Below are 26,155 nucleotides of genomic sequence, written 5' to 3'. Positions count from 1 at the left end.
TCTGAAACAGAATATTCTGGTAGCTTACACGTGGAGTTTAATTTGGCAGGGATCTTACCTGTGGTGTTGGTGATGGTTTCAAAGGCTTAATTACTCTTAAGTGGAGGGGAAAATGTGGATGTTGTGCAGATTAAGAAAACAAAACCATTCCTATTCCATTGGGACCACCCGTTTTCTTCCCTAGATGTAGAAGGAAATGATTTAATCTAAAAAACCACATGTGCTTACTTGCATCTGGATTTAATCGTTATGTTTTATGTACAGAAACTGAAAATGCTTGTCTTTCCTTCCAGCAAGACTTGGATGATTCCAATATTTCCTGAAAATCAAAAAAATTCTGCAGGGGTTTTTCTAAGGTTCTGAAGTGTCTAGTCAGTCAGCATCAACTTTTTGGAAGGAGAGTTGGAGCCTTTTATGCCAAATACTCATGGTTCTCTTAGATTCATATATCCGCATTACTCAGGGGAGCAACAGAATTAAGAAAAATGACTTCAAGGATGCTGCCAAGTTCAGCATTGTGAAGATGCAGAACATCTGCTCCAGCCTTTCAGAAAATGTTATTGAGACATTGTTAGTGGTTCATCTCTTTCAGGTTTCTGTAAACTTCCAACATGCAGCAGGATTAAGAATCTTTGTGAATTTGAGACGTGTGCCTTTATCTGGGGGGAAATAACTAAGTCATATTTAGAAGTTCTCACTCTGACGTGTGAAGTGCGAGTGCTATATGTTGGATGGTGACATAGGTTAGCTTCTGACTTTATTTACCAGCTGCTATATAGCAATAAAAGACAGAAAATATACTGAGTGATTCCCAGTGTATTTTTCTGAACTCCTGTAGTTGTTGTAATGAAGTTACTTGGTCATGAGCACACAGGAATTTACAAAATAATAGTTTGACTACTATGGAGAAATGACAGATCCTCCTCTAGAGGAAAACAGTTGAAAAGAATACTTAAAACTTTGTGAGGTACAGGTGGGGAGCTCTTTGTCATGCTGAGGAAAGTGTCTCTGGCCACAGTCACTGCTCGGGATGGCAGAGAAGAGGGAAAACAGCTGTGTTGTAAGGAGAGGGGTTAATGGAGGTGAAATCCTATGTCCCTGAGGCATAACATTGCTGTGTGCCATCACTTGCCAAAAAGCAAAGGAGGAAACAACACTGGGTGGAAGAATGGGAAAGCCCTTTTTTGCCTTAGCACAGAAAGCTGGAGGTTGCCTAACCAGAGCATGTTGCTGTCTAGGATTGAGAAAAAATGCAGCATTCTGGAACTTGACAGCCCCAATTGTCTGTAGTTAGGGAGAAAATATTTGAAGGTACTTTTTTCCAAATTCCATTGTCAAAAGTAGCTCCACTTTTGTAAATCAGCAAAATAGATGCTATTTGTTTTAAATTATATAGCTGGTCAAAATATGACTAGATATGCTTCCAAGCTTGGCCTGACTTCAGTAGGTTTTCAATACGCATTTGGACTATACTGGACCTCTTTAGTTTGGCTTACCTAATCCTGGCCCCATCAAGCTCAGATACTCTGCTGGGTTCCACGGGCTTGGCTTGTTCTTGACTAGATGGAGAAAGCAGCAGTTCTCTTTGACCACCTACAGTATTTGGGGGCCTAGTTAAGATGTCCCTTAAAACAGATAGAGGGCAAAGGGTCATAGACCTGCACTCTCCTTTCTAATATGTTTTAATAAGCACAGAAGTGTTAGTAAAGTATCACTTCTAAACAACAACTGCTAGGCTTGCGAGCAACTGATTTTTGTGTGTGAGATGCTCAACAGCTCTTGAGGCCATTGTTCCAGACTCAAGCAGGCATCACTGCATTTATTACACTGTTTTCCAACACTGTTTTGCGACCAGAATAGCTAGGGATTATTTTAGAAGTTATGATTTTGGAAGACAAAAATCGCCCCCGGTACGATCTAGTGCAGGGCCCAGCTGGGCTGCCTCCCACCCCCTGCTGGATCTTGTGCTGGGGATGGGAAGTCAGCCCAACTGGTTGGAACGTTTCAACTTTTGAAATGTTTCGACCAGCCACATTTGGTTTCAAGGCTATTTCGATGGCCTTTGTTTTGTTCTGATTTTGCCATTTCAACCTCAAAATTGGTCAAAGCAGTGTTGGAACGGAACAGCTGGCAAAATTTCTCATAGCCCTAGCAGGCAGTAGATAGGGGAGGGAAGAAGATGGCAAAGAGTAACTCAGTGTAAGCGCAGTTCTTAGTTGTTGGTTGTTTGTAGTGAGAAGTCACCTGTGCATAAAATTCTGAGTTAGTGCTAACTGATTCTTTAACTACAGAAATAAGATTTGGGGGGGGGTAGATGGGGGAAACGACACGGGACTTTATTTTTTAAATTCTTTTTATTGTTTTTATTTTTTGCAAGGAAACATTTTTAAAAGATTTGTTTAATAAAAAAGCGGAGACTCTGATGGACCTATTAAGAGTTTTATGCTGAAATCTCAAAACTGATTTTAAAAGTTTAATTTTGCTTGAAATGTAAATCTTAGCATATTTAAATCACAAAATTGCTACTGAAATCCATAACCCTACAATAGTTGTCAAAAGAGAATTGTTGCTTTGCAAATCTTGTTCAGCTTTTTAAGCTGTTAAATGCTGCCTGTTGAAGTTATTCTCGCTTTTCCCCTTTGGCAATATTCCTGGAGCATCTTTTTCTACATGTCTGTACAAGCATCTGTTTCCTGCCATTCACTTTTTTTCCCATCAGGAGTGGTAGAGTAGTAATTAGATCTTTGCAGCATTTTTTTTTCCTTACTGTGTCAATTAAGACAAGACCTGTTTTGAAAAATGGTAATTAAGGTATGGCAGCTTATACCAGGTTTCCCTGTTAATTTCTGAGATTCATGTTTGCAGACAGCAAACTTTTGAATTGTCCAGTTCTTTTCTTTGGTAGCTATGTGGCAAAGAGTTGATAATTTGGTGGAAGTAATTCCTACTGTACCCTGTTTAATCAGAGTCATTTTCAGTCTCATTTGGATTTTTTTTCTTTAAATCTGTTACTGCATTGCAGTACAGTGATTTGGGTATGTTAACACTCGTCTTCTCTTTTCTAACCAACATCAGATGTACTTAAATATATGATAGTCTGTTCCTGTAGGGCAGAGGTGACCACCCTGTGGTGCATGTGCTGCAAGTAACACAGGCAGCCTCTATGTTTGCCATATGGCAGACTGGGGACAGGACAGGCAGTGTAGCGGCAAACGGGGCAGGATGCAGAGAGCAGAGCAGCAGATCAGGTAGGGAGCACAAGTCAATGAGAAAAAAGCAAAGCAGCAGATTTGGTAGAGGAAGGGGATCAAAATGGCCCTTGGGGACAGTGCAGGGCTGATTTGTGGCATTGTCTGAACCACTGCTATGGGGAGTCCCAACATATTTGTAAGCCAGCTTCTTATCTCAAATCTCATCCATTTGGGGTTTGGTTTTTCCCCCCTATTAATTGGATGGAGACCCTCAGAATAGATTTTATTCTTTAATAATTTTGGAAGCTTTTTCTCAGCGGTTGTGTGTAGCAGATGCACAGTCTGTGCATCCTTGGAATTGAGGATGATGTTGCAGTACTCTCCTCCTGCCAGTGGCTTACCACACACTTCCTGAACTTTTGGTGGGAATGCATTCATTTTCATATTCAGCCTTCACCCACCTCACATTTCTTCAGATACGGTACTAGTTCTCTCACAAGCAACTGGTAGGGGGGAATATGGGGGCAGGGCACACATACCTCCCTGAGATTGGCCCCCTGACTCAGCACTGCTCAGGACGTGACAGGTTTTTTTGTCACGCGGACCGGCAGCGTGTTGGGGGGGGGCACTAAGCCATGGCACAGAAGTATAGGAGTGGATATGGGGCTTTTGGCCCAGGCCCACCCACAAATTGCTATATCCTCTAGCCCTCCTCAAACAGATGCAAGAAAGAAAACCTCTGTTTTGGAAGAAGACTGGCTTCCTACTGACAGAGATGATAACTGTTACTACTAATGACTTCCTCTTTATTACCTCCTGATGAGGAAGGTGCTTTGTCTGCTCAGAAAGCATGCACTTAAGCATGCTGGAGTACAGTGACTGTTAAAAATTCTTCAGTAGGGTGCATGGTGGGGGGGGGGGGGGCAGGTTTTCTGAAATGTATATTTTGGTCAGTTCTCCTAAGTAGACATGGCTGTAAGGGCATGTATATAATTAACATAGCCAGAATATAGTTTACATCAAGTTGCATTTTTAGCAGCCAGTTAACAATAATCTAAGATTTTGTTTTGCTTTGACTAAAGGAGACCCCTAATTAAATACCTTTTGCCACAATCCTGTGAAGTAAGAATGGGAGGGCATACAGAGCATTTTGCAAAAATGTTTGAAAGGTAGTTCCCTTTGTTCGTGACTAAACACTTCTCCATGATTCCTCATTTCTGTTACATTTGTATGTTTGATACTTCCATCAAACTTAGTGGAGGTATACCCATGGAATAGAAAGAAAAAATAGATCTTTCATAAATATAACATTTTTTCCTTTTTTGAAATCTTGCTAGATCACTGCCTTAATACTGAATAAAAGAGAAATTTTACTTGTTGAATTGCGGCTGTGGTGGTGATTTTGAAAATTTTGCTAATTAAAACATGTTGTCTCATCATCTCCTTTCACTTTTAAGATTTAATATGCAAACTGTCCAGTTCTCAAGTAGCCTGGTCCAAAATTTAAGAGTGGCTAACTATGGGTTCTTTGAGGCCTGATTTTCAAAGATGCAGTATACCTTCAGTTCACATTTTTTTCATTGACGTTGTGGGTGCCCAACACTTGTAAAAATGATATCCTCCTGGCACGATGGGTAGAGCACAGAGGAGTTGAGGCACCCCAAATCAGTAATTGCTTACCTGAAAAAATTCTCTAAACCAGGTCTAATTTTTCCCCCTATAAAATGTGTAGCCTGTAGTAGAATGCAGCTTTTACCTAGTGTTCATTAGTGACCTGCATAACTCTAAATGTTCCACAGTGGTGTTTCTTCCGTCAAAATCTGCTTACTTGACATTCTGATAAATCCATGCCCATTAGTTGAGACAGTTGCTAAATTGTCTGTGCAAAGGACTTTTCAGTGACTCATGGCTGTGAAATAAATCTCTTGGCTCAATACAGTTTGTGTACTATGCTTATTTTTAAAACAATTCATGAAACAATGGTTTTCTTATTATATTTGCAACTACATTCCAATTGTTTAAAATTCGGATGGTTGCAGTTGGAATGTTTCATTTCACGTGGCTATGCATTTAAGCTTGATTCTGCTGTATACTGCTGTACAGTGTGTAAAACTTGACAGGCCACAGAGTTAGTTTATTTTCAAATCTGTCACCAACGTTCAGCAGTAAGCAAAAGTTTGCACCATTCAGCAACTGTAAGGCAAGCTGATTACAATCTATATGCGTGTTGGTACTTTGATTGTGTCAGCAGAGGGGGTTAGGTTGGCATGAGTTTGGAAGTGAAAGGGCCAGAGAGTGCCTTTTAAATCCCTTGAAAACAACAAGACAGTTGCAGAATTTGACTGTCTTTTGGGTAAGAGAACAGTTGTACATGTAAACAGCATATTCATCTCCCTTCAGCTCTGTTAAAGGCCCTTCACCTTCTTAACACTTTATGGTGGCAACTTGAGAGGCTCTGTTAATCGCACATTCTCCTCTTATTCTCCACTTCTTTCCCATCCCTTCATATACAAAAGCAAAACTTGAGACAACTTTCTATATGAAAGAATGATCTCTCTTCACTGTGAACCCCTTTCCCCCTCCATGACACAGTGTTTAGTTTTTCTTTTCCTCTCAGGTACAGATAATAGAATAAAGCTAGGGACAGACATTCTAAAAGCCTGAGTCTGAACTGATTCAATTTTTGCAGGTTAGTCTAACTTGGCTAGGCTGAACCAGTTTGTAATCGCCAGAGCAGCCCTCCCTTCCCTTCCCTTCCATAGTGTTGAGCTGTGGGGCGGGGGGAGGTTGCCAGGCCCTTGTAGGATGCTCTGGTTAGGGAGGGTTTCCCTCCTGACCAGCCAGGGAGCCAGCAGGGAGTTGATAACAGAGCATTTAGTTACACAGCAGGGAGTTAAACAGGCAGTTGTTACCATTTAGCACACCATCGAACAAAACAAAGGCAACTTTTTTCAAGGGAGAAATGGAGGGACATTACCAGCTACCTGTTCATTAGCTCCAAAAAGGCCTAAGCCAACACTGTCTTGTCTGCCTTTGTCCTGTCTCCCACACCACAGACTGTAGCCAGCATGTGGTATGCTAGCTAATGCTGAGAGGTGTCTAAGGCAGAGGGGAGGGGGGGAATCCCTGCTTGAGCAGGGAACGGTGGTGGTGGGGGGTGGGGTGAGCAGGAGGACACCAGGCAGACACTGCTGTACCTGCAGTCTCTGCTGGAGCTGGAGCTAGAGAGCAGAGGGGAAGAGCCAGCTCTGCTGGGCTGGAGCAGAGAGCAGAGTCCTGCCCAGGTTTACAAAGTATCTGGGATGCTGGGGGACTCTGATTTAACTTAAACCAGGAAGGGGACTGGGACAGACATACATAAACCAGTTTGGCCCAAATCAGTTAAGTCTTATACTACATTCAACCAGGTTTATCTCAGACTGGTTTCAGCCATTTTCAAACTGGTTTATATATACTGAACATTTGTTCTGTTACACATTTAAACCAGTTTCTGATCACTTAAACCAGTATATGTGTGATGTCTGTCCCTAGCCTAAGGGTATACCTCTTACTGAGTCGGTCAGCAGTTGGACCTCAGTAACCTGTTGCAGATTTCAAATGGATTAAGTAGTTGTCAGAAGGGGAAGGAGCACAATATCTAATACTGTCTGGTGAGAAGCTGCCAGAGAATAGCTGTGGGAGGCAGAATCTTTGCCTATAACAGGGTTAGATTTATATTAAACTGTCTTTCATTTATTTGATTTGAATTATATACTGACAAGGAAAGAGTTGTCTTTGCCTGGAACACTGGTATGATCCTATTTAAACTTGCATATACATCATTGTTTCGTGTAGGTGAATAGGCTTTGTTCTCGCATAGATTTTCTGCCTGCCTGGGCCTTGATGCTGCTGCTGTACAAAAAACCCCACCAGGAGTGAAGCTGCTCAGGGAGCAGAGCTATGTAGGGATGTGGGGGTAGGCATTAGGAACAGTATTAAGACAGTCATTCATAGTGCATTTCTGAAGATGTGAAGATAGCTCTACATGTGTCAGATCACTGTCAAAACCTCTGTCTATATACAAATATAAAATGCCGCTCATTTGCATGAGACTTCATTGATTCAGACTTGAGCATTTGAGAAGGGAGGGGAGGGGGAACCCCATGTAGTTGTGATATATAGGCACTTTACAGTTGCTGTCTTTCTAAGGAAATAGTAATCACTGCTATTGATTCTTTTTCAGGGTATGAGCATTATAGAACAGCTAGACCCTGTATCTTTTAGCAATTACTTGAAGAAATACCATAATACAATATGTGGAAGACATCCTATTGGGGTATTATTAAATGTGAGTACAACTGTCTGTCAAAAAAAAGTCTTTTAAAATTTGTTTAAATATTTAAGCAAAATTGGTAGCTCTGAGATTGCAAGTCCAAATCCAGTTTATTTTCAAGTGTTCTCAGCTGTCTTTGTTTTTCTAGCATGGTACATTGGCAGTTGTGCATTTTTCCAGGGTTAAGATTTTCAGAAGAGCCTGAGGGAAACAAGGCACCCAGTTCCACTGAAGTGAAATGGGGAATAGATGGTTAATTTCTTTTAGGCGCTTCAATTTTGAGTCCTAGTGACAAGTACCAATTTTCACTTCTGAATTCATTCTAATATCAAATCTACCCTCCCCCCCCCCCCCCCCCCCCAAAAAAAAAAAAAACCCAACAAAACAAAAAACCCCCTCCAAAGTCTGTCTTTGTATTTTCTGTCTGGTGACCTTGAGGTCTGACTGTGTCTCAGATTTTACAAATGTAATGGAGATAGTCCAGTAGCATAATGTGGCTTTGCAAAGGTCAGCTCCTAAATTTAAAAGGAACAATTAAGGGTCTGTCTCATTCACAGCTGGTATGCTTTGGGTGCTTTGTGCCCCTCTAGTGATGCAGTGCCAAGATAAACCTTTACTGAGCTGGGTCATTGGTGTTCGTAGCATTGTTGGAATGGTGCAAATCAGATGAAAGCACCCTAGCAAATTTAGCCTTACATTGTAAAATATAAGTTACATAAAAATAAGAAGTATATCATTCCTTTTTAGCAGAGAAGGTTTTATTTCTTTGGAGGTTGATCTCTGGAGAATATGCTGAGGAATCTCTTTATTGTGGGAGCATGTGATTAGATCAGGATAGGTTACATGTCATAAAGCTAAACATTATGGTGGTGCACATATTCCAAAAATAGTATGATCCTTTGTATTTAAAGTGGAGTTTAGAAATAAATCTAAGTAGTATTCCTTTCTTTCATGTCTTCTCATGTTACATCTTCAGATGTTTGGGGTTTTTTTGCTGCATATTTTTTTTTTTCTCCTTAATGGCCCATCTGCCTCAAAGTCATCAACCTCTGTCATTCTCCTTAGGTATGGCTGTCTTGCTTAAATTTCTAGCCCCCTACAAAACAGGGTTTTTTTTCCTCAGAAGATGTCATATGTTCAATCATTTTAGCTTTTTTGAGCAAAGGTGTTGCAGGAACTCATGGAGTCCTGCTTGAGTGGAAGGATTGAGAGCTTGAAATTAGGAGAGGCCCGATTGCTTGAAATAGCTCACAAATAATTTTTTCCTCACACTTTTTTGTGTTTCTCCTAGGCTATCAATGAGCTCCAGAAGAATGGAATGAATATGAGCTTTTCATTTTTGAATTATGCCCAATCAAGCCAGTGTCGAAACTGGCAAGACAGCTCAGTGAGTTACGCAGCTGGAGCACTAATGGTCCACTGAAACTTTGAATACTCAGGGATGGCACCTGCACACACTCTCTATACGGGGTCCCAGCCTAGCCCTTGCAAAGATACAGTTCCTGGTCTTTGGGTATACTGAAACCTCAAACTAATAGAACTCTCTTCTTTTCTAGTAGGTGTAGTCCTTCCTTAGTTTCAACTCATTTAAAAATGCTTTCTTGTTTAGGACAATGGAAGAAAGGCTGGTGTCTGTCAATATTTTGTGATTTTAAAAAGTGATGAAGATTGTAAAGGCATGGTGGCAGACAGTCCTTAAAAGTACAACATGTAAAGCATTTACCATATTCTAAATTTGCACTCTTTGCAGACCTGTGCACATGTACTCAGCTTTCAGAATAGTTTTGCAAGTTGTAAACAGAAAAAAGGGGTGGAAGCTTTTTAATAAAAATGCATTTATAAATGATCCTGTATTAGAATATAATAAATCTCCAGTATAGTCAGTTACTACCCGTGTTGTACAACAGATATCTTCTATTTTAGTTGCTAATAAAGGGCTACACAAACCAAAATAGTCTGATTTAAACTTATTGCTTTGTGTTCTGTATGTGAACTGCTAATCATAACTTCATTTCTTCTCAGCTTTTATGCCTGATAAGGAAACTCAACCATTCTGTAAAGTACTTTTAGAATGTATTTTATATTCAACATTTGTCATGACTGTGTCATTTACAGAATTTTTTTACCTCAAAGCTGCAATATGAGTTCAGCTTTGCAAATGTTTTTTTAAAAACTTTTGTATTTTTAGTGCTTGTATTTGTTTCACAGAACAACATATAACATTATCTTCTAACTTATGATACAAATAGTCAAAAAACCCAATTTTGGTGATCTTTTTGCTTGAAGCTTATTAAACTAAAATGAATACACTACTTTACTTGCCTTGATTTAAGATTGAAAACAAGTAATCTACAGATGAGGTGAATCTGAAAACTCACAGATCATAAAGGCCACATCAGATCTTAAGGATCTGAGTGTGGAAAACCCTCACATTTGAAAGTTTAAATATTGTCTTAAAAATGTGTTCCAGTATCTTAAAACATCACCACATCTTATGGGTTTCTTGAGCTTTTTCCAACCAAAATATGAATTGTTTGTTCATTTAGCACCATTTTGGAAGACTGTTTTGTTTAATAAGTAGCACAAACTGTGATGGCAGTAGTTACTCTTTATCTAAATGGAGTTAATATTCCCTGAGCTGTGATCTAAAGTAGGCAGCCTTTACGTTTGTGTTATACTTGGCTTGTGGTGGAGTGAGGAACATTGATAAATAAGATCGAATGACACTTCTGAGCATCATTGCACATGATGTCTCCAGCTTAAATTGTGCCAGATGTGATGTTTTCTGGAATTTTGGGAATTGATATGTAGCTTGGACACTACTTGCAGCAATAATGCCACGCCCGTATTTTTCTTTGGATGGTCACCACTTCTCTTATATCAGGTGAATGCTCCATTTATAAAAATGAACTACTTTACAGATATTTCTAAGCCATCATAAACTCCAAACATTTTTTGTGTGTTTTCTCTCTGTTTGTTGCCTTGCTGCTTTGACCTCTTGAAAACTTACAGCAGCAGACGGAAAACTGTTTTGGGCTATCAAAGAAAAACAGAAATATGTGAAAGTAAAATTGAATTGGTAGTCACTTATAGTTTCAGAGGTTTCTGACTGTGCCTTATTTATCAGAGATGATTTTGTCACTGAAATTAACACATTTCTTTTAAAAATTTTTTATCAATTCAAGGATTATTTAGAAAATCTGACAACCATTTTACTCAGCATAGTGTTCTGAAATATCTCTCAATGACACCACTTCTTACCGCCTGTAAACTATGTAATGTATTTCAGAATAAAGTTTCTAATTAAAATCAGAATTTCTGAGCCTACTAATAACACCAGCTGTGGCAGTTCAGGAACCTGGTCAAAGGGAAAGAATACTGAAGCAAGTGAAAACTGGGTTAAAAACTAAAGAACCTGAAGTGGGGCAGCCTACCTCATTTGAGGGCAGCAATGTATTTCCAGAATATATTTAATTTTTTTTGGTCTTGATGATGATGATTGCTTTTTTTGCTGTAATAACTTGAACATTTTCCTGGTGCCTCAGGTTTTTAAATACGTCAAGGCAAAATCTGTTTCCAGACACCAGAATCTTCACTGAAGACCATATTGTTTCAGCTCAACCAAGGATCCTTTTCTCATTCAAGTATGGGCAATATGCTCTTTGGGATAAATCCTGATTTGCTATATATACTTGAGCAGGTCCATTCACTTTTCTTGGATTATGCATGTGAATAAAATGAGCACGGTTTGACACCTTTTTGGTCACAGTAGACATGTATACTTGAGACACTAACTGTGCAGTAGTAGTGCATCACAGCCCAAACAGTGCTAATATGCTATCTCATAGTATTATTAGACTGTTGCACAATAGCATCACTAAAAAGACGTTCGGCAGCACTACTGCGCAGTAACTCTGGTTACCGCAAATTAAATTTAGTATTTGTATAATCAGGTATTAAATAAATGTTCAGTAACCACTGCACATTAATGAATGTGTAAATGCACACAGTGAATACCATTTAAAGGAAAACATTCTTCCAATAAGTGCTTGGTATATTGGATAATTGGGTAAGCACTCAAGATGAAAATATTTTTTGGAGGATTTTGCAATTTTTGTTCTTGTTTGTTGTTTTCCTTTAGAGTGCTGGTCATTAGGAGTTTGTTTTTAAAAGGTAAAATTACTACAGGATTTTTATTCTTGGATTTACTGCTTCCACCATTGAAACATGGCAAAAGTGATCTACTGAGGCTCTAGGGGTAATTGTAACAAATGGTCAATAAATGCCCTGCATCTGTACCAGGTGCCTTCCACCCTGGCTTCTTTGACTACTGAAAGATCTCCCCTCAGGAGCCTGGTGGAAAATTTTAAGCTCTTTTCTGACTCTGAGTTCTCAGCCAACAGTTCCTTCAAATTTATTTGTTACCCAATCATTGGAACCCAAGAATACCACCTTGCTTGAATCCTTAACTCCATTGCAGCCTCCTTTCTTAAAGCTTTCTGGAATTGCTTGGCAATTCTTGGCACTTTGCTTTATAGCTTTTACTGTTTGTTGAATTCCATTCGTCACTTTGTCTTCGGGTCTTTGGGTTTTATCACACGCTCTTTCCAAGAACAGCAGTTTGGTGTTTTGAGTGATGCTGAGCTGTTTTCTATTGGCACTTGCATGCATATTTTCCCACTACCCTTGATGCTATCTTGGTAGTGTGGTGGGTTTTTCCTTTCATTTGCTTTTCTCATGGCACTATCTTACCTCTCCATCTCCTCAGGAAATAAAGATTTGGCAGCTTCCAAAAATAATTTACTTTGGAAAGAAATCAGTCATTGCTGAGTGCAACTGATTGTTTCAGCTTGAGTTAAGCATTTTTATATATGTCAAGTCTCAAAGGTTATCCAGACTGTTACATTTTGAGTACATTCTTTTTAGAGTCTACAATTTTTCCCCAAGACTTTTGTAAGTCTAGCCTGCAGCTAGCCCCCAGAAATACTCCTCATTGTGAAAAGTGTGAAAGTCTCTTAGTTTCGTGCATTAGAGATCATGTATTGGTGACAGCAGCTTCAGTTCACAATGTGACTGAGCTTTTAGAATCTCAGGGATATTTTAATTTTAGACATCCGCAAGGCAGCCAGATGGCCCTCTGCATACGCTTGTTAAGGCATCACTGCTTAGATTCTATCTCTAGAGATGAATTGACTTCATTCTTTCAGTAAAGCCTTGAACACAGTTTATTCTGGTCTCTGGAGACTTTTCTTTCAGGGTGTCCCCCACTTAAATCCATCTTGTTCTGAAAGCAATGGGATATTTTTTGAGCATTTCTTTGACAGCTTTTTGTGCCTGATTTGAGGCCATCTCATCCTTACTATTATCTGAAAATTTAAAACTTTTTTTGTTCCTTTCCTAAATTTCAGACTAATTTGTGCCCTTCCTATGACAGTTTTGTTTTGGGGCATCTCTTAAACTGTTTACTTTGCAGGAATGAAAATCCCCAGTTTTTTGCTGGAAGTACTTGTTTCTGATCTTGTTCAGGTGCTGAAATAATAGTCATTGATGGCATGTCCCTGACTATAATGGGAAAAGTTATGCATGCAGCCTGTTTTTTTAAAACTATTTCAGAGGGTCAAAAACATTAGAGAAATCCTGCCCTATGCTGTACACAAACCCCATGAGTGAGAATCTTGTATGATACCTTCAGTGAAATAGACTTATGGGTAAGTAAATTTATCCCTGTCTTAGTGCCGACGCCTCCATCTGTTGAACCATTGCACAGGATTCTAAAAAGAGGTTGGAAACTGGAAATGCAGCACTCTGTTCCCAAGAGTTGGGAGAGACAAGTGGGTGCTTTTCCTCATGGAGTTCCTGTTTATACTGATGGTAATAACTCATGCATTGCAGATTAAAATGCCTGATGGAAACCATTTTGCAAAGTTTCATGAAATGGAAGGAACTGATTTACTGATCTCAAAACAGATTTACCTTAATCGGGGTCCTTAAAATTCAAGCCAAATCAAGGCCAGTTACAGGTTCAATCTTGCTGTCAATGAAGTCACCAGCAAAGTTTGCTGGACTTCCATGGTGGAGAATCTGGCCCTATTTCACAAAGGCCAAACATAGGAGGCATAGTAAAATGAATTAGTACAATAGAATTAAAATCTGAAATTCATTAATTTGGGAAGAGCTATTTTCAAAGAGGTATTTGTTAGAAATTATAAGGACAAAGAAACAGTTTGCAAGAGAAGTAAACTACTAGTTATTATTGAGAATAGAAAATCCAGGGGTTCTTAAGACATCTGATTTATAGGACATCTTTTGTAGTTCTTTTTTTTCCAGATTCATTCTCACAATTTATGGTATAACCATTTTAGTGTAATTATTACAGAAGATCCAAGGCTTTGAAATACAGGTGCTGATGCGGTTAACTTCAAGAAATCCAGAAGCTCTAGCTAATAGCTCATGGTCACATTTTAATCTGCAAAGGTTATCCTTATACTGTACTCCTTTTTACCCCTTGCTAGTAGAAGTGTTTTCTTTTGGCATGCCTTTTACCTCCAAAGGCCAAAAAGAAAAAAAAAAGTTTTCATAATACCCGCTTAGGTGGGTTCCTATGTAATATAGCCAGAGGCTTTCAAAATATATTTTTCCAGAGTGTTAGGCTCTGTTTCTTCCAGCTAAAGCAGGTACTGCAGCCAAATCTTGCCCATAACTCTATGGGGTTATGGGTAGGGACCTACTGAATTTGTGATTTTCACAGAAACCACAAAATCAGTAGGTCTCTGTGAAAATGTATGAAATCAGTGAGCAAGCGGGAGGTTCGGGGGTGGGAAGCCCTGGCCTCCTGAAGCATGGGGGGAGATGTTCATAGCAATACATGGCACCTCCCCTGCCCCCGCACACGCACACGCACACGCACACACCCCTGACAGACAGACCCCTGAAGTCCTGCCCCTCCTTGGGGATTGACAGATGGCCATCTGTCAATCTCCAGGGAGGGGTGGGACTGTTGGGGCCCCTTGGCCAATCAGAGGTGGGAGGGGAGTGGGGAAGCCACAGCACTGGCACTGTGCTTGGACTGCAAAATTGGGAGGCAATTGCCCCGAATTTGGTAGGTTCCTAGTTATGAGCCTAAAGTTAAACGTCCTCTTGCAAGGTAGGGTGAATCCAGGTAAATGGAATTGATATGCATGGTAAAAGTACAACATAAGCTGATAGGTCCAATTTCCTGCTTTGTTGTTAGTGTGAACATAGTCAGACCTGAAAAAGGAAGCATCTGTGCTCCTTGTGGTATGTTGCAACATGCAAGAGCTCTGCTGGTGGTCTGACTGCGCCATCTAGCAGCCATATCCAGCCTCTCTGGGTCTGCCGCACCTGACAATACAGTAGCTAGTCCATCTGCCATCTAAACCCACTCTTGGGCAGAAACCTGTGTTGCACCCTGCTTTTGCACTGGAGTGGAGTGGGGGCTCCTTACGTCTGACTTGTTTTCACAGTTCAGACATTTATCACAGGGAAGGCTCAGCTCATAGTGACTTTGCACACTGTTGTGCCTTGAATATATTGTATAAGCTTGTACACAGGCTTTCAAAAGAAGTCCTGAAACAGTGCTTAAGAACCCCACAAACTAGGAAACATTTACATGTTGAATCTATATGCTCTGCCCCAGTGAATATTACAGTACCAGAAAACTTGGGGATTTTTATCATTAAAATTTCAGAATTGCCATTCAGGCAAGAAGTCATTTTTTTCATTATGGTGTCTGCTACAAACAGCTGGCTCAGAAACACTTGTTATCTCTTTGTAGAAAGAGCACACTGGGAAAAATACTGTCTCAGGCTGACTTTCTTGAGAGAGTATTTTGTACCACTGAGACTCTCTAAAGAAAATATTACCTGCTTTAATTCTGAACTAAGCATATTGGTCTGTGTGAGTAGTTTAGCTTCTGGTTACAGATACAGGGTTTTTGTCTGTCAGCAAGTTACGGGTGTTAGTGTTGGGGGGAGCATTATCTGAATAAATCCCAGTGAGCTCTATTTATTGTAGATATAAAATCCTATGCAGCCTCTGATGGATAGCTTTTAATCTTTAAATCTAACACAGGACACTGTGATCTTGCTCATTATCACATGAACTAAAGATGACTGACTAGCTCCATAAATTGAATGGCTTAGAAAAGATCAGCAAAAATGTATAGATGGATTCCCATCCTATTTCCAAAAACAGTTTAGAGTCTCATCTGCCTTCTCACATCAATGGGAAGGTTCTTACTCACTTCACTGAAGATAAGAGTCAGGTTTTCCCCATGGCATAGAGGATCCTGAGTATATCTCATTTCTTCTTTGATGTGCCTGTCTTATTCCCAAAGGCCCTGCATTAGGAAGACTGGACAGGAGTACCACAGATGTATTCATATTTGCCTGATGGCCGAGAATGCCTGCACATAGGAGGCCAAGCTTAGTGCTCATGCAGCACTCTTTTACCACAATAAAAGCTCAACTTCATTTCTTCTCTGAAGCTGAAGTCTCTTCAGGTGTGGTGGGGGAGGCAGTTTTTAAAAAAATATGCAACCAAATAAGTAACATTAGAGGCACTGGTAGCATGTAACATGTTCCGTAGAATGCAGGGTAGTATAAATAGTCTTTTAACAGGGAAAAGGGAGGATATAAAAATGAACAGATAAGCTGACATACAAAAAACTAAAACTCTTGGTTCCAAAATGATACCTTTTATTAGACCAACTGGAAAATCAGAAGAAAATTGTCCTTTTCTGTGAGCTGTTGGGATCAAAGTCTCTTCGTCAGGCTCTGGGAAAAGTGTAGATGGTAGTGTCACACTAGGTTGGAGATGCCCAGGCGTGGCCGGGCCAGTGGGGTAGGCACCGACAAGGACGCAGCTCGAGTTATACCAAACTTTTTATTTCTACTTAACAAAATGCACAAAATACTTTGCTACTACTACTTCCCACGTTAATCTCAACAACTTACATATATAAAAAATTAAAACAATTACAAACAGTTAACAATGGGGAATTGTGTCTGTTGGGTCACGAGGTTCAGGCCAAGACCCCTTGTGTTCAAAACCACGCATGGTCTTGGTGCGGCTGGCCAGGGCCCTAGTCTCAGACCTGGTCAACGGCTCATAGATTTCAAGAGGCTATTTGACAGTTAGGATTGCATGCTTACCACAAAGGCAAACAGGAGTGGCTTCATGGCTGGGGAACGCTAGTCACTTTGCGGAGGCCTCAAAAACTGACCCGAGATGGCGCTCGGGGAGGGGCGGCCCTGGGAGGTGATCAGTCCATCGGCCCTTTGATGCTTGAAGTTTCGTTTCGAATTTCCCCTGTCAGGGCTTTTCCCGCGACTGCTTTTGTACTGTTAGGCTGTAGTGTTTTATTTCCAGCGACCAATCAGTCTTTTCCCTCAGCAATTTGTTCCCAGTGACCGATTGTGTGCCATATCAAAACTTCGGGCTGCAGCATTTTGTTTTGACTCACGCCAGCTATTATTACCTTGCTTTTGTTAGTCAGGCAGTTTCAAGGTGGGTGATCTTTTGCTGCGTGAGGGTAGCAGACACCACTTGTCCAGAGGCCTTTGCGTCGAGGCCTAGCACACTGCCGACTTAACGTGGCCTGGCCATTCATCCGAGCATGCCCGTGACAGGTACAAGATGGCAAAAAGTCCCCATAGGTAGGAAATAAACTTCATTTTTCCACAGAGGGAGCTGAAGATGGAAGGCTGTCCCTCTGGGTCCATGATAGTGTCTTTGTGAGCTGTGCTGAGGGAGTAGCTCTTTGATGCGTTGATCAGGTAGAATTCCTTCTCTGGAGGTGTCAGATGGCAGGCAGGGAGGTAAAAAATCTTTCTCATTCTGCAGTGAAGTTTAACATCCCAAATCGACTAAAATTCATCATCTTCCACGTTTCAGGAGTGTACTTGGTAGCCGTGTTGGTCTGAGACAAGAAGACATACAAAAAACTAGAACTCTTGGTTCCAAAACGCTATCTTTTATTAGACCAACTGGATTTGTCTTGGATTGTCTTGAGTTTGTGTTAAGTTTAGTGAGAGAATGTATAGATAGTACAGTCTGGTCTTATGCCAGGACAAACTTTTACTGGAAGCAGACTGCACAAAAACACTTACTGAAAGTGCTGATGCAGATGTGTTTTTTTTATAGGAGGAATTACTGTTGTACGTTATTGTGGACCTAAAACAAAAGTGTTTCTTAAAGGCAGTGGTGTCCTCAGTTCAGCATCCTGACTACATTTATTATTTCTGATTACCTGCATTTATCACAAACGGGCACTCTACCTCTGCAGCTACTAACAACTTCTAGAGACTGCAGTAACACTAGTCAAAACATTGCTCTGACAACAGACAGTGTTTACTCTCTCATTTAGCTGAAAATGGGATTGATCAATTAGTGCATTGAAGTAAAAAACTCTAGGTGAATTGCAAAATGAAATCAGAGTTGTCCCTCTGCCACTCCCTTATGATCAACTTAATGTCAACTTGTTCTTTTCAAGAAAGTGTCTGCTTTTTCTGGGTAAATATTTTATCTTCCTGGAATAACAGGTTTTCAATTTTGGAATTCCTTCCCTGACAGCTGGGGAGGAAGGGACCTGCAGTTCAGTTCCAGCCTCTGCTATCACTGTTCAGGTTCTCTGAACCTATCCTCCAGCAAGGGCCCTGATCTGTCAAGGTGCTGAAGTCTCATTGATTTGTATCTTAAGCATGGGGTGAAGTGCTTTGTTGTCTGTGAACCAGAGAGGGACCCTTGTTCCAAAATTTTGAAAACAAAGTTTTAAAAAAAAAGCATAAAATTTTTAATAAAAAAGAGGTAAAAATCTAAAGGCCATCTTTATATACCGTAAAAAAGCAATAATAGGTAAAAATGTCATCCTGGCTCTGTAGTTCTGCGTTAAAAGGAAGCCACCTCCTCTCTACAAATTTTGTAATGCAACTATGAAGCTGTCTGTTGGCTAGAATTTGATTTATAGTGTTTCTGTTAAAAAAAAATCCAGTATACTGCTCCATTTTAAGAATTAAAAAAAAACAACTAAAAAAAAACCCATTTGAAATTATTTGTAATACCTCTGTCTAAAAATATATAGTTTTTCCTTTTTTTCCCATTTTGTCACAGGTGCTAATAAAACTATATTGTACTTGGATGTGTTCACAGATGTGCCTATGTATACAGTTAAATCCTGGTAGCAGAAAGGCAGTTAACTGTTCAGACCCCTAAACCTGCACTTAAAAAACAAATAATCTAATCTATTTTATTAGGAGCCTTGTCTGAAGAATAGCAGGAGTTTTGTCTTGAATTTAGGATCTGTCACCTGGATTCCATGTCCCTGTATTCGGTCAAACCCGTGGTTTATCCCTTGTAATTGATGCAAAACAATTTTTTATGTTGTTATACAACTGGCAGTCACATTCAATTGTTGTCTTTACTTGTGTGCATTCTGCCTATTTCTGCCAAATAAAAATTGTACAGCAAATCAGTGGTTGGTATTTCTGGCCTGCTCAAATTTTCATTTTTATTTATGACTTACAAGTGACACACAAATGTTCAAGACTATGCTGTATTATTTTTTATAAATGTGCACAAAAAACCTCAGCAGAAGTTGGGGAAATTTCTGGAGCAGTTTTGTTCAAATTGCACATAAAGAACATCTTCCCTAAATTATTGCTAAATAATACTGAAAATCCCTTAATTTTCCCTCCTGGCAAACGCCAGTGTGAGCTCCAGTCCAACAGTTTGACTTGTGACCCTTTGCATCCCCAAAGGGGACCTCTGAATGGGGTTCTTTTGTGTGGATTCAGGAAACTACCATACCTATCAGCTGGTGTGATTGGGGCCCTAATCTATAGATCTGCAAAGTAGGCAACTAGTTTCTCAACACTGGGATGGGGAAGTAGCCAACATGTAAAAGTAGGTGAGACCAAGATAATCTCAACTCTGCAAACGTTAGTATGTGGCTAAGAAGGTGCTTTTTACTGTTGCATGTTCCTGGTTATTGACCAATCTATTGTTTAAATGCTGAGGAATAACAAAATGTAGTAGCTACGTTTGTTTAATGGAGGTTTGTTTTTGGGGAACTTTAAAAAACTAATCCTAGCGCCTGGTCCAAAGAAGTTCTGAGTTCCGACCTGGGGAACTCAGAACTTGGGACTGGAAGAGGCTTCCTGGGCCAGGTCATTCAGTTCCTCGACTTCCCTTGCAGTTTTAGATAACACCTCTTTTTAAATATAATGAACCAAAGCAGGCCTTAAATTTTAACTTGGATAACAGGAGTCTTGGTTTTAAACACCAGATGTCAGCACTGTATTTCTCTCTGCATTCTAGATAGCAATGACCAAATGAACTTCTAACTTTGAAGGGATACTCATTTGGACCTTTGGCTTCTTTACATGTTGCTAACCCCAAATGTTCAATAATGTTAAAACTGGCTTAATGTAATATAGTGTCATTTTGTTTAACAATTTCGGATTGATTTGCTTTTTACTTTCCAAACCTTTACTCGGTACATTTTCAACTGTTAATTTACAAGGAGTGCTAGACGCAATGAAACCAAAGGTCTGACCTCATCAGTTTGTCTCGAGCCTGGCACAAGTAGTATAAAAACTGGCAACACCACATCTGTTAAACAAAAGTAAAATATTCTAACAGGAGAAGGAGGGTGAAATTGGACAATGCTAATGTAATAAATAGATTATTCAAAGTTAAGGTGAGGCCTGTTGTAGTTGATCATATAATTTCAGCATTGTCCCTGTCAGTACGCAGAATTGGAGAATGTAACTATGTGTTATTTTCTCAGGTAATGCAAAAAGAGCTGAGCTTGTGTTTAGGAAGTCAGTGGGAACTTCATCCTGTTTCTATGGAAGTTGGTGACAAGAGCCACACATGCTTCACAGGGAGAAGGCTTATGTGATTTTGAATTATTTGGCTAGCATGGGCTGCTTAGATGTTGTACTGTAGAGATTTGGGGCAATTGTATCCCATATGTACTATAATTGCTAGGACTACTTAATTAACCTCCCCATAGTTAAATTATAACCCTTGGTACCAATACCAGAACTTCTTCCTCCCCTTCCCAGCTCTCCCCACCATTCAAAAGAGTCAACACTGTCTATAAACTCTATATTTACCCATAAGAAATGAAAGTACTGTAAATTCCACTTCTGTACAAGCTCCCACAGCAGATACCTTGGTGTCCTCTCTAGGACCTGCAAGGACTTCAGCAGCGAAGGCTGGATGCATGTGGAGCAGTGCAGGTTGTGCACCTCTATGAGCAGGTAGGCAGCCTGGCCTCAACTTCGTAAAAGGCAGCCTAGGTGCACGGTCCCTCCTGAATATTTTTTGGGGGGTGTAGGAAAAAGGAGGGGGAAGAAAACTGTCTTAAAACCATACTTTCCATGGAAGTGCAAGGGCTGGAGCTTAGCCAGGGGCAAGAACTGTGCTACTTCAGCCTCAGAATGAGCTGCATAATGGTTGCTTCATCTATAGACAGATTCATCATCTCTAGGCTCTACAGTAGAGTTTCTATGGGACCTGCAAAGGCTGATGTGAGGCTCGTAAAACAGACCTGATACAAAATGTGCATGGGTTTAACTGTGATTGCAGAGGGAGCAGTTCCAACCGGGAGTATGTTAGAGCTTGTTGTGTGCAATTTGTGGTCGTAGCTGAATTAAACCACAACATAAACCAGTCAGGAAAACATGAAGCAGACATAGGTGCAAACCCCATCCCCCTTTCTTTGTCCACTGCTGCCTCTGTTAATGAGTCCTGGATCGAGCTGCCTCTTGCAGGAAAGTGTTCCTATTCAGGAACGCGGCGATGCCTCACACATGTGACAGACACTGCCACTAGCCACCTGGAGGCTGCCTGTGCTATCTGATTCTATGTGGATCTGCATATACCTTCCAGACCGCTAGGTTCGGAGCATCTTGCAGCAGTTAAGGCGGTGATGTGACCAGCTTCTTTCACAAATATTCTTCTTTCTCTCCATCCTGTTTCCCCTAGAGAGAATTGTATGTACAATCTGTGTTTTGATTAGGTGAGGTTTAGACGAGAGTTTTTACGTGGAGAAAGCTTGCTTAACTGAGAATTTTAATGGCAAGTGAGTGTGTGCTTGATTGAGCACACATAGCTGTTTTGAGCTCTTTCTTAGCTGTAAATACATAGTAGTGGAGCACCTAGGTGAGGAAAAGCATCAGCCTTTTTGAATGGCAGTAGCGTGCCCTTGAGCAGAAACACAGCAGAAGTTAGGATGCCTGAGCAGCAGTAGCAGACTGACTCTCACTGAGCAGCAGTGAGTGACACAACATGGTGTTCACTGTACATAGACGTACTGTAACTTGTCCAGCACTGGGGTAGGAAGTCACCCCTTGGCAGCTATCTGGACCCTTCTTTGCTTGCTCCTCTGGCCTCTCAGGGTCCCACCCTGTTGTGTCTCCTGCAGCACCTTTATGTTATATTGGACAGGGAGGCTGCCCCTAGAGGGCAGTGGGGTTTGGGGTGTTAGGCCCTTGTCTGGGCTGAGGCCCCCTGGCCTTGACCCACTTTGCTGTGGCTGAGTCCCTCCACCTGAGTTCTGCTGTCTCAAGACCATAGGCTCCCAGGTCCCGGTTCCAGTCCCAGGCTCATGGGCTCTGGGCCCCCCTGCCCCAGTCTTTGCTGTCCCACACTGCAGTACTTCTGCTACAGCGGTGCCAGACCCTTCAAAGAGTCCAGGACCTGGGGTGCCCTTGTCACCCTTCTCAGTGGCCTCTGCCCCTACAGCCACCACCCACTCCTCTGGTATTTAAACACAAAGAGAAAGCGTTCTCTCAAACAAAAGCTTCTCTATCCTGGGTCAACACCACACTGTGGCAAAACTACCATGCAAGGCCCCAAAATGCTTTTTTTGGCTGCCTGGTGTTGCAGGGGCATCCTGCATCATCCCTGCAGCCTGGAGTCCTTCCTTGTCCAGTCAGGCTCCACTCCTCCCTGGCACTCTGCTGCCTGCAGGGCCAGACTTTAACTCTTGCATCAGGCCCTGGGCTTATGCCTCTTTCTGAGTCACCTGATCCACTACTTCTGCCCTAGTCCTCTCTATCAGTGGCCACACTGTGCTGGCTGCACCTGGGAGAGGTGGCCATTTTATTCAAGGGCACTCTGCCACTATCAGTTTGTCCAGAAGGGTGGAGCCGTTCAGCTGATCCCTGGCTCCCTCTCAGTGATGGGGTGGGGACCCCATTACACCTACAGCGTATCTGTGTGCTTATTGGGCTTCACTCAACCCAGGGTCACTGTCACGGTTGGCATCATTATGATAACAGTGAGCTGCTATCTGTTTAGAAAAGGCGGTTTGAAGAAGAGTGCCTTATGCTTCGAGAAGGAGCTGATGTTTTGGTACAGGCCTTTGCTTCTGGAGAAGTTTGTTTCCTAATCTTGGCCCAGCCCCTGGGAAAGCTCTGTTTGCTGATCAGCAAACTTTGTTCCCATGAAGTCCTGTTGTACCTCAGGAACAAACTTATTCTTATCCTGCAACCACAGACAGTCATGTAGGCACACTGAGCTCAGGCCACTGAATACCTAGAACCCAGAACCTTGAATTTGATTCTGTGCTGTGGAAGCCAGGACAGTGTCACACAAGTTCAATGCAGTCATGGGAGTGTATGTGGCTGAAGTTTCATAGACATTAGGGCTGGAAGGGACCTTGGAAGATCATTGAGTCCCGCCCCAAAGTGATAGACTCCTGTGCTCTATGTATGCTGGAGGTTCCTACAAGCTGATGGTTTCATGCCCAGATGTTGCATTGCTGGAGTGCAGAACAGAGGTGACAAAGGCATGTTTATCTGTGAAGGATAGGATTGAGGTCTCTTAGCCAGTCACAGATGGTAGAAGGCATCAGTGATGGGTACTGCTAACTGAGAGCTCAATAACAGCAAGGTTTGTAGGAGCTCTTCTGAATTATAGCATGTATATCTGTGCTTCAACTATTGCTGTAGACTAGGGATGTCAAACAGCCTGCGAGCTGGATCCAGCTTATGGAGTTGTATGATCCAGCCCATGGGTTGCTGGACCACCCCATGCACCAGCTCTGGCCCCAGCTCCATGTGTTGCATGTGTATGAAAGCTGGACCTGGCACTGCATGCCCTGCATGCAACACAGGCTAGTCATGTGCTACAGGTGGGCTCTCCCCGAGACTGGCCCTCTGTGCCAGCTCCAGGGCCAATCCAGACTGGGCTGTGCTGGAACTAGTGCTCAAGGCTGGTCTGGTGGGGCACCACATGCAGCATACATGCTGTGCCAGCCTCCTGTGCTGTGCACATGGACAGTCTAGTCCCATGTGGTGTATGCAGCACACACTGGCCCTGAGGCTTTCTGTGAACACAAGGCTGGCACAGGATGTGTGGGCTGGCACCAACACTGTACGTGGCATAGGGAGGTCCAGGCCACACTGGCTGCATGTAGCACCCCAGACCAATCCCTTGTGCTGTCTGCAGCAGTGGGTCCAGTCTGCATGTCCCAAGCACTACACTTCCCATGCTAGCCCCATATGCCACATGCACAGCAAGCCCTGGGGCCAAATGCGTGCAGCATGCAGCATGTGAGCTGGACCCACCGCTGCGAGTACTGCCCAGGGGGTCAGTCCTGGTTCAGCCCACAGACTGGCTCAGCAAATTTAATTCAGCCCTCAGGGCCAAATGAATTTGATGCCTCTGCTGTAGACATGCCCAAGCTACCCTTAGACTTGTTAACTCCACCTGGAGGATCGTGATGTTTAGTGAGGCCAAGATTCCAGATTATTTATGTAACTTCTCAGGTGCTTTTTATTCCCAGCCTGCGCTTCTACAGCTGAACTGTTTAAAGCCAGCTCATATACATCTCCCCTACACTAGTTTCAGGAATGGCTATAGTGTAGATGTACCCATCAACTGAACTGGGTTTTTGCCTTCAGACAAAAAGAGAATGTGTTGTGCCTGCAAACTTTTCAAGGTGCTTTCAGCTACCATGATAGTCTCTTAGGATCTGTGGTGGGCCAGTAAGGGGTGCTTCGGTGCTGAGCCAGTAGTGGGTACTTCTGTGCTGAGCGACTCACCTCACTGCGCCCGACCACCTTCCAGGCTCTGAGTGCCTCCCTAGGGGTGCCTCACATCTGGCCAACCCCCTTCCTGGAGCACACCCTGGGGGCAGAGCTGCCACCACCCAGAGACGAGCTTGATTCTGGCACTGTGCCCCCTGGGAAACACAGGCCTAGTAGCCCTTGAGGGTACTTGACTCACTTCAAGAACTGGGGTGCTTCCCTCAGAAGAACAAGTAGTGGTCTCCCTTAGTCAGCTGAACCAAGGGGACCCCAAGACATAATCTAGACCCACTCTCAATAAGTCTCCCACAGTAGATACAAAGGAGAACTTTATTGGTTTTAAGGATGGGGTTGGAATAGGGTACAGAGTTGAGTAATATGAGAGAAATCGCATAGAGCAAACAGGGTGGCTGGAGTAGCCTTTGATCACACATCTGAGTTACTGCAAGCTGTACATCTAGTTAGATCTCAGGTAGCTTACTCACAGGTATCATCCAGAGGCAGGTGGAGATTCCCTCTGGAGGCAGGCAGTTCATAGATTCATAGATTCATAGATGCTAGGGTCGGAAGGGACCTCAATAGATCATCGAGTCCGACCCCCTGCATAAGCAGGAAAGAGTGCTGGGCCTACATTACCCCAGCTAGATACACATCTAGCCTTCGCTTGAAGACCCCCAGGGTAGGGGAGAGCACCACCTCCCTTGGGAGCCCGTTCCAGACCTTGGCCACTCGAACTTTGAAGAAGTTCCTCCTAATATCCAATCTAAATCTGCTCTCTTCTAGCTTGTGGCCATTATTTCTTGTAACCCCCGGGGGGGCCTTGGTGAATAAATACTCACCAATTCCCTTCTGTGCCCCCCTGATGAACTTATAGGCAGCCACCAGGTCGCCTCTCAACCTTCTCTTGCGGAGGCTGAAAAGGTCCAGTTTCTCTAGTCTCTCCTCGTAGGGCTTGGCCTGCAGGCCCTTAACCATACGAGTGGCCCTTCTCTGGACCCTCTCCAGATTATCCGCATCCTTCGTGAAGTGCGGCGCCCAGAATTGCACGCAGTACTCCAGCTGCGGTCTGACCAGTGCCCGATAGAGGGGAAGTATCACCTCCTTGGACCTATTTGTCATGCATCTGCTGATGCACGATAAAGTGCCATTGGCTTTTCTGATGGTTTCGTCACACTGCCGACTCATGTTCATCTTGGAGTCCAAGATCCCTTTCCACTTCCGTGCCACCCAGCAGGTCATTTCCTAGGCTGTAGGTGTGCTGGACATTTTTCCTCCCTAGATGCAGCACTTTGCATTTCTCCTTGTTGAACTGCATTCTGTTGTTTTCTGCCCACTTGTCTAACCTGTCCAGGTCTGCTTGCAGCTGCTCCCTGCCCTCCGGCGTGTCCACTTCGCCCCATAGCTTAGTGTCATCTGCAAACTTGGACAGAGTACATTTTCCTTGATCATGAGTTTTGAGAGAGAGCAAGTTTCAGATGGTCCAGCTCTTCTCTGTCTCTGAGTCTTCCTTATGGCTACTGCCCTCTCCTCCTGGGCAGTCCTTAACTTATATACCCCTTATGACCTCATTTACTTGGTCCAATGGAGGC

The 26,155-nt window shown here is 42.3% G+C and overlaps 1 protein-coding gene across 3 annotated transcripts in view; it reads left to right on the top strand.

Moving 5' to 3' along the window:
• MEMO1 (mediator of cell motility 1) overlaps positions 1-18,991 on the top strand; it is a 60,742-nt gene extending 41,751 nt beyond the window's left edge. For all 3 annotated transcript variants that reach the window (XM_090044954.1, XM_090044948.1, XM_090044938.1), the window contains 2 exons: positions 7,414-7,518; positions 8,795-18,991. In XM_090044954.1, coding sequence (XP_089901080.1) covers positions 7,414-7,518; positions 8,795-8,926 — 237 coding nt within the window. In that variant the 3' untranslated portion in view covers positions 8,927-18,991. The remainder of the gene's footprint in view (positions 1-7,413; positions 7,519-8,794) is intronic.
• The last annotated feature ends 7,164 nt before the right edge of the window (positions 18,992-26,155 follow it).

Source organism: Crocodylus siamensis, chromosome 1 (assembly GCF_052110815.1).
Source record: "Crocodylus siamensis isolate JL-2025a chromosome 1, ASM5211081v1, whole genome shotgun sequence".
Taxonomy (NCBI): domain Eukaryota; kingdom Metazoa; phylum Chordata; order Crocodylia; family Crocodylidae; genus Crocodylus; species Crocodylus siamensis.
This window is presented reverse-complemented; position numbering and strand designations above follow the sequence as displayed.